We start from the raw sequence: 8,512 nt of genomic DNA, 5'->3' as shown, positions 1-8,512 counted from the left end.
GCGTGGCCGTGGGCTGGAAAACCCCAGCCCAGCCTTTCCCACGTCCCTGCCTCGGAGAGTTTGAGTCCTCAGGCAGCCCGGGGAGAGGAGGCTTTGTAGGTCAAAGCTTTTCTGGCTCCAGACGCCTTTTCCTCTTGCTTGCGGGCAGGATACTCCGTGGCCTCGATGGGGGTTAACGTCACGCGTGGGGCCGGGGTTGCGGGTGGGGAGCTCTGCAGCAGCCTTTCTGGGTGCTCTGCTCCTCCAGAGATCCCCGGAGCTAAAGCGCAGGGAGCAAAGCAGGGAGTGCGGCGGCTGTATCGAGCAAAGCTCTTGCTACATAGGGCTTTTTTTGTTGGGATTTTTTGGGGGTTTTTGGGGGTTTTTTTGTTGTTGTTTTTTTGTTGGTTTTTTTTTCCTTCTGCAGCCCCAGCAGCTCTCTAGTCTGGAGCTGATGGATTTGACGCTAATGGCACCTTTGTAATTGAAGTGTCTGTTTTGTGATGCAGGAGGTCTGAGTCAGTCTGGAGAGCAGGAGGTTCAGTTTGTATTCATCCCCGTGGCTAGGGCACCTCTCGTTCAGCACACGGCACGGCACGGGTGGGTGCGAGCACCGCTGGCAGGCCTCCTAGACGTTATTCGGGGCTTGTTCTGTAACGTGATGGCTGTCGGATGGATCGGGCATGGAGGCAGTTCATCGCCATGCGATCTGCGTGCAGTCACAGGATTTCCAGATGCTAAATCGGAGGCCAAGAGGCATTCAAAGCCAAGCCGTGCGTGGCCAGGGAGCGAGTGTGTGGGTGTGCGGGCATGTGCGGAAAGCCGAGCCGGTGTTCCCCTCTGCCGTGCCTGTTTAATTCCGCGGTCTGCTGACGGGAGCACCACTGACAGTGGATGTGTTGCATGTGTAACGTGCTCTGGGTTTTGTTTACTAATACAGTTTGACAGTGGCCCTCTGGGACGGGCAGGATCCGCTTCCACCACCTCCGCGCATGTCACAAAAGAGCTGGGAACGGATGACAAAAGTTTAACTTTTCTTTCAAAAGGCTTTTTGCAGAACTTTGCCACCGTTTGGCGAGTTGCACAAGTACAAACAGCCGTCTCCTGCCGGCTTGGCACTCACATGACTCAGAGGAAGCTCGGCTGTAAACAAACGCACTGCGATGAGCAGTTACCATGTTCCCACTCACTTTTGGTGCAACGGTCAGATAATTCCCTTTGCAAAATGGCCGCTGGGCATGCCTTCTGTGGGGAGCTGTGCTGGGGAGGTGTCATCTCCTGACTCCAGCGTGCTTTCACCTCTTGCCTGTGAAATTCTGAGGCTTTTGGTACTCTAGTGCAGTACCTGTTTGGTGGCTGGCCCCACATCTGCAGCAAGGATAAATTGGTGGAGTTCAGGCAAGTTCAGTGGTAATTTACACTGTCTTCACTCATAGTCTCCTCGGATTCAAAGTGTGGACCGGCCCACTTGCACCCTGAGGACATTGCGTGGTGGTGTAAGACCACCACAGGGAGAGGTGTTCTGCACAGTGGAGCTGAGGCAAGCTAGGTGGCCTGGTGACAAGACAGCAGGGGTTGGGTTCACCCAGCTCTGTGCCTCTGTCCTGGCATCTGTTTGCCCTGCCCAGGACCTTTCCTACGTGGGCACATGCCCCGTTCGCTGCTTGTGGCAGCCAGAAAGGGAGAAGGAGCCTGGGGCGTTGGGTCACTGGCAGGAGGGAGAGGGAGGCTGCTGTGAAACGCAGACACCTTCAGGCTGGTGGGATGCTGATGTTTTGGGACCACTTGCCTGGGCTTATGCTGCTTTGAGGCTGCTCTGGGGCCTTCTGTGGCTGGTAGGGGCTGTAGAGAGGGTTTGCAGTGCACAGGGTCCTCCCAGCCCTGACAGACCTGGAGTTTTTCTGGGGGAAAGGAACTCAATCCAGGACAGCCTGCGTGAGCTGGATGGGAGGTCAGGAAGCTGTGCTGGAGATACAGCTGCCTTCGCTGCGGCGTGAGCAGATCAGAACCTGTACTGTACTAAGGGGTCTGACAAGAATGCCATTTATTTTGCATATGCTCCATCCCCGGGGGAATGGGGCAGCTTGTGGGTAGCAAGTGGATTGCCTCTCCCACTCACCATGACTCCACTCCTGTTTTGTAGGGACCCGGGGCAGGCTTTCTTGTGGCGCACCCAGTGTAGTTTGCAGCTCTTGCAGTGCCGTGAGCTCTGCTGTGCTTCCCAGGGACAGCCGCTGTGGGTGCCAGCAGGGATGGCGGTGCCAGCCCAGCCCTCTGGCAGCTGGAGCAGTGCCATGGCTGATCAGAGGGGGAGGTTTACAGGCTGAAGAAAGTGACTTGGAGTGTCTCTGGGTGAGGGCTGGCACTTGGCCTTTGGGGCTGCAGGTGCCGGCTTTTTGGGAGAAGCCAGGGAGCGCAGCAGGTACCTCCACCATGGCTGGAACACAGCAGGCTACCAGGGAGACATTTCAGAGTTTGCAGAGTCTCATGTTGGGCTGAGCAGTGGATCAGGCTCCTTCCCAGGTAGAGGAGTATTATTTGGCTTTGTTATGTGCTGATTGCCCCTGGGGCTGCTTGGGAAGGATAAGAAGACATCAGCTTTAAAAAACCCACCCATTCCTTCCTTTTTCCTGGTGTTAAGTGTCGGTCCCTGTTCAGTGTAGTGAGGTTGTGTGTGGGGAACAAGAGAAGGAGCAGGTGTCCGGCTCTGCCCGCTGTGTCCATGGTTGGATTTCCACTTCCTCTTCTGATTTATTTATGTTTTATCGAGCCCGTTTCCCTTTGTGGCTCAAGGGCAGATTGCCCCCAGGGCTGCTCTAGCACTGTGGGCTCCCTGCTGCTGGATCCCCTGTGCTGGCATCCAATCCCCAATGCTGGCAACTGCTGCAGTTCACACATGCAGCGGGGAGCGGGTGTGAGTGCAGCTTGAGCAGCGATCGGCAGGGGATCAGGCAGCACCCAGGGTCCCACCTGAGTGTCTGCAGAGGGCTGGGTGTCCCGCTCCACCAGGCTGAGCTTGTTCTGCTCAGCACCCAGGTCTCCTTGCATTCACTCCCCCACCCGGCCCCTGCAGCCATCCTCCCTCTGACTCGGTCACCACTGGCCTCTCTTGGTGCCCTGGCAGGGTCTCTGTGTGATCCGCCTCCTGCAAAGCTCCTGGTTTTGCATCCTTGGTGGGGGGACGACACGCAGTGGCCTGGTCGCCTGCTGAGCGTGGCCAGGCAGTGGGTGCGCGGCTGTCTTGGTTCCACTCACACCCAGGGCAACAGGGGCAATGGGGCCTTTGGTCCAGGGTCGGGGCTGAGCTGGTACTTGGGCACCTACTCAAGCAGAGGAGCCTTAATCGGCTTTGCTGTTGCACCGGTTGCCCCTGGCACTTGTGATGCTGGCTGGAGACCAAGCAGCATCAGCAGCTTTGGTTACGTGTGGCCCTGGCACCCTGTGCCACCGAGGGGATGGGTGTGCGGGCCTCTCGCCCACCTGGGTTGGGGCTGCTGCAGGTCCTGAGTTCCCCTGGGAGGTGGCAGCCATTCCCTGCGGGCAGCGGACATTGTGGTGGCCAGAGGGGTTGCTTCTGCCATGGTTGGAAAGGGGCAGATGGAGGGGAGGAGATGCAGTGTTTTAGGCAGAGGGGTTTGCGATGGTGGAGTGCTTCCTCCACCCAGGTCACGGCTTTCATCCTAGCTTTATCAGGGATTGGTGGGTGGCTCAGGGACAGTGGGGACCTTCTCTGCCCCGATCTGCTGATGGCACAGTCCCAGATACGAGGCCATTTGGAAAACAGGAGCACAGAGCAGATTTAATCAGCTTATGGTATCTGGCTGTGCCCACACCTCTGCCTGTGCTTCCCGTTCACTGTTTCCTCTCTTTCTTATCACAATCCTTTCTGTCTGAGCGATAGGGCCTGTGGGTGTTGACATCAGACCTCACCCAGGACAAAGGGTAGCATGGTGATGGGAGTGTCACTGCCTCAGAAGTGTCCATGTCTCCGTCGGCCATTTCCTTGATTCACAGACGTGTGCTGGCCTGTTCAGAGCAGGTGTCCGTGGACACGGACCCTCTTCCCGCTCTATGGCCGTTACTGAAATCTGGCGAGTCCTACCCGTGGATGCTGAGGGCTCTCAGGTCACACTCTGGCTGACTGCAAGGTTTGGGTGCTGTGTTATTAAACACAGCCAGAGAAATGCAGCTATCGTGGGGAAGAGCCTCGCCAGCCCAGCTATTGCATGCTCCCCCCGAGGTCTGGGAGCTGCCAGCCTCTAGAGCAGCAATTGCTTCCCCCACCCAGGTCTGGATTACTGTTTTGTTTGCAGGTAATGCTCCTGGCTGCCACCTGGTCTGGCTGATAGTTTACTCCCGTTTAGCCAGGAAACCAGCAACGTTGCTGCAAGCGGCCGGCACCTGCTCCCCAGCTCCCCCAGTGGTGCGAGCACAGCCCCTTCACCTTTCCAGGGCCTGCCAGCCTGGGTGTTTGGGGCCAGAATAGTTTTCCATTGGATCAGTGAATGGAGCTGACTTGCCATCGTTCATCCCATTCCTGGATGGGATACAGGAGCGTGTGGCTGTGGGCACCGGGACAAGGAGTGTGTGTGGTGGTAGGACTGTGGCTACTGCAGTTGCACAGGGTTTGGTACAACCTACCTCTGCTTTTTCTGGGTGTTTCTCTTTTTTTTTTTTAAAGCAGCTTGGGTAACCCATCACTGGCTTGCAGGAACAGAGCAGTCTGGGGTGGTGTGACAGTGCCTGGCCGCGGCTCTGTGCCTTGCACCCCGGCTTGTAGACCTGCAGGCCAGGCTGCCCTGGGGAGGGGATTGAATGGGGATTGATGGGGGCTTTTCCTCCAACCAGAACTGAATCCAAACCAATTCTCTAACATTTCTATCAAGTCTGATCTGCAACTGAATCAAAACATTGTTTTCTAGCCCTAACTCAGTTAAAGCCTGGCACAGAACAGGAGTCAGCTTCTCCTTCGCCTGTCCTATGTCAACCCAGCCCCACATGCCCCCAAAGCTCCTATTGCCTCTGCTCCTCCCAAGCCTGGGCTGGGTGTCTGCCTTCCTGGCCAGCCCGTGCCCCTGACGTTCCCTCCCTGCGACCGCCCTTGTCCTCTCACATGCCTTTGGCATGTGACATTTACTGGATTATTACTGGTCTGAACTGGAAGCTAACCAAAATTATGTCAGTCATAACTGTACCCTGCCTGTGACTGAATTGGAAATGCTCTGGTATATGGGGTGGGCTACCTGTTGCAGCCCCACCCCTGGGGATCTCCTGGCGCAAATATGGTGACTGTGATCTTGTCCTGTTAAGGACATGCATCTAACCAGTTCCTGCTGGCCTTCCCCTGCTGGGTTTGGATTTGGCTTCCGTCCTCTCCTTGCACACAGCAGTTGCTGAGCATCGCTGTGAGTTGTGAAATGCCTGCTGGGGTCCACTCGAGCAGTGGCTGCTTCTCAGCAAGGAGCATGGTGATCCCAAATATGCGTGATTGCTGCCTGCCCCAGTGCAAGCAGATGGCAGGCGCGGGTCCCTGCTTGGGGACGTGGGAGCAGCTGTGCACAGGGCTCTCCTGTGCGGGCAAGGGGACTGTGGGCATGGTCCAGCCCCCCGGACCTGTTTCGGATCATCTTTGGGGTGTTGCAAAGCCCTGCCGTTGTGTGCAGGACTGAGGTGGGTGCCCAGCTTGTGTGCTGGTGGTAACATAATCTTTTTTTTTTTAAATTTTTTTTCTTGCAGACTGCTCTCAGTGCTTTTTTCCAAGAAACAAACATCCCCTACAGCCACCACCATCAGATGGTAAGTGCTTTCCCACCTCTTCAGTGCTCGCCTGGGGCACAGCACCAGCTGGCGGGCGCTTTGGGCTGTTGCTGATGCCCAGCTCACTGCTTCACAGCTCCAGGAGTGCAGGCGGGGAGGTCTGGCCAGGCGCTGCCAGAGCTGCCTGCTAAGGAAAGTCTTCCTGGAGAGCTGCTGGGGGTGGCATAGCCTGTCCTATGCGATGGGACAGCAGGTCTGGGAGTGCCCTCAGAAACCTACAGAGAGGTTGGAGCTGCTCCTCAGAGAGGGATGGTCTGACAGGATGATGTTTTGGGCATGGCCAGCAGTCCAGATCAGCCCCAACATGGCAGAGAGAGGCTGGGGGGATCCTGGAGCACTGGCCCGTTGTAGGCTCTGTAAACACACGTGCAGATATGTGCGTGGTTCCTGCCCCATAGCCCAGCTGCACGTGTGAGTCCTCGTGTGCTTGTTGGAGTGACTGAGCGTGCAAACCACTGGACCCTCGCCGGAGCATGCCTCTAGTACAGCATGCACAGTGTCTGGATGTGTGTAAACACAAGAGAACGTGCGCATGCGTGGGGGCTGCCTGCCTCCGCTCTCTCCCATCTGTCCCCAGACTCGGTCCCTTAACTGTTGTGCCCCAGTAGCCCGTAATCTGCTTGGGCAGCTGTGTCTTAGGGATTTGCTGGCTGCTGTGGCCTCATTTGACTCTCTGGGACAATTGGGGATTTGGAGCGTGCAGTAAGTGTGCAGAGCAAGTGCCTGGCAGGGCCTAGGCACACCCAGTCTCCCGTGGGGTGGGAGCTGAGCCTGAGCCTTGCGCCCGTTGAGCCAGAAAGCTGCAGGGCCAGGGTGGCACCAGCGGGTTGTGGAGTAGAGGGTGTCCCCGCCTTGGCCGGGTGCAGCAGGGTCCAGGAGCTCTCACCACAGCATTAGTCTTCAGAGCCTTAAATAACTGCTGCTTGCGGGCAGCATTGTCAGCAGAGCATGGGTCTGGAAGCTCCGTGTGCTGCAGCAGTGGGGACAGAGGGGTCTTGTGCTGGGCCCTGGTGGGAGGCAGAAGGTGGAGACAAGCCCCCCCACCCCGCCTGATCCCGTGTCTCCTTCCCACAGATGTGCACTCCTGCCAACACGCCGGCCACGCCGCCCAACTTCCCAGACGCCCTCACCATGTTCTCCCGCCTCAAGGCCTCCGAGAGCTTCAACAGCAGTAGCCCCGTGGCCTCCATGGCAACTTCCCCGCCGCCCCCGGCCCCGCCGCTGCCCCAGCATGGGGCCTTCAACCCCACCTGGCCCGCAGCTTCGCCCCCCGGCCAGCAGCAGAGCATGTGGACTCCAGCCCCCTCGGCGCAGCCCGCGGGCTGGCCAGCCGCCGTCTCCCAGCAGGCCACGGCAGAACAGAAGGCTAACGTGACCATGGAGGCAGAGAGATGAGGCCGCAGCAGAAAGCAAATGCGGCGGGGACCCCTGCCTATAAATATATATATATTTTTTTCTTTTTCCCCCCCTCCCCGAAGAGGAGAGGAACTCTGCTGCCAGGGTGTCTGGCAGCCGCCAAGACACATGAGCAAATAGCTGCCTTGCATGGGTTTGGTTTGAAGTAGTTTTTACTTGTCCTCGAGCTGAACAGAGCTCCCCAGAGACAGCGGGAGGCTGCGTGGGATGCAGGACCAGTGCTGGCCTCTGCCTGGGACCCGGCCACTGCCGGGCTCTTGGGGAGGGAGCACCCCCTCCTCTCTTGGGACACCGGAGTTTGCATGCGAGTGACATTTACGGAGGAGGTCCCTTCTTCATGGTCCCCTGGGCCACCCCACCAGGCAGAGTGGGTTGTGCCCGAGTGTTTCCCCCCATCCCTTGGTCCCACTCGACTGGGTGCGGGGCAGACACCCCACACAGCTTGTTTTTGTAAGGGGGGGGAGAGAGCAAGGGCTGTTCTGCTTGGCCACAGCCTCCACCCCGCATGTGCCGTGCTCGCTGGTGAGCAGGGCTGGGGGACACCGGCTCCCGGGGAGGCGCCTGGCCCCTCGCCCAGCCCCGGTGATGGGCAGCAGGGAGTGACCCACCGGGCCAGCACATGCTCCCCTCGACCTCCTGGGATGGGGTTTGCCCCGGGGCTGTTTGCATGACACAGTGTAACCCTAGAGACTGGGATGGTTTTTAACCCCTCTGTTCTTTTCTCCTGGCGGCTGGAAGTCTCTCTGGATGCACCGCAGCCGCTTGCAATACATGCTCTTCTGCTTTGAACACAGTGTCTTTGCTTCGTTTGCAGCAGTGGTGGGATGCAGGGAAGGCTGGCCTGGGCCTGGGGTGTTTCAGGATCCCCTCTCCCAGTGGCTCTGTGTGTGCTGTGCCTCCGAGCTGGGGCTGGCCACATCTCCGCTGTATGTGCGCTGCTCCAAACACCCTGTCCCAGCAGTGCAGTGACTGCCAGCTGCCTTTGGCCAGGTGCATGCCAGGGCTCAGCTCTGCCCGCTGCCCCACTGCATCAGCTGTGGTTGTGAGACCCCACCAGGAGCAGGGGCAGGCTGATGGCAGGGCTGCAGTGAGACCTCGGTGTCCCTGCAGGACACCCACAGGTCCTGGGTGTCTTGCTGTGATCTGGCTCCTATCCCCTTTTCACTGGATGACAGGGGCCAGGTCCCTTGGAGGTCGCCATCCCTGCTGAGCCCTCTCCCCAATGAGGCTGTGCCCCTGCATCCCTGTGCTCACCAGTCAATAATTAATTTCATTTTCTTACTTGTGTTGCTAAAATAAA

The 8,512-nt window shown here is 58.2% G+C and overlaps 1 protein-coding gene across 1 annotated transcript in view; it reads left to right on the top strand.

Moving 5' to 3' along the window:
- UBALD1 (UBA-like domain containing 1) overlaps positions 1 to 8,001 on the top strand; it is a 14,397-nt gene extending 6,396 nt beyond the window's left edge. Inside the window, exons 2-3 of the mRNA XM_010578515.1 lie at positions 5,716 to 5,775; positions 6,871 to 8,001. Of these exons, the coding sequence (XP_010576817.1) occupies positions 5,716 to 5,775; positions 6,871 to 7,191 (381 nt within the window). The 3' untranslated portion in view covers positions 7,192 to 8,001. The remainder of the gene's footprint in view (positions 1 to 5,715; positions 5,776 to 6,870) is intronic.
- Positions 8,002 to 8,512: the final 511 nt, after the last annotated feature.

This window comes from Haliaeetus leucocephalus, unplaced genomic scaffold (genome assembly GCF_000737465.1).
Source record: "Haliaeetus leucocephalus isolate CR32 unplaced genomic scaffold, Haliaeetus_leucocephalus-4.0 Scaffold636, whole genome shotgun sequence".
Taxonomy (NCBI): Eukaryota; Metazoa; Chordata; class Aves; order Accipitriformes; family Accipitridae; genus Haliaeetus; species Haliaeetus leucocephalus.
Note: the sequence above shows the minus strand (reverse complement) of the source record. Positions and strands in the feature narration are given on the sequence as shown.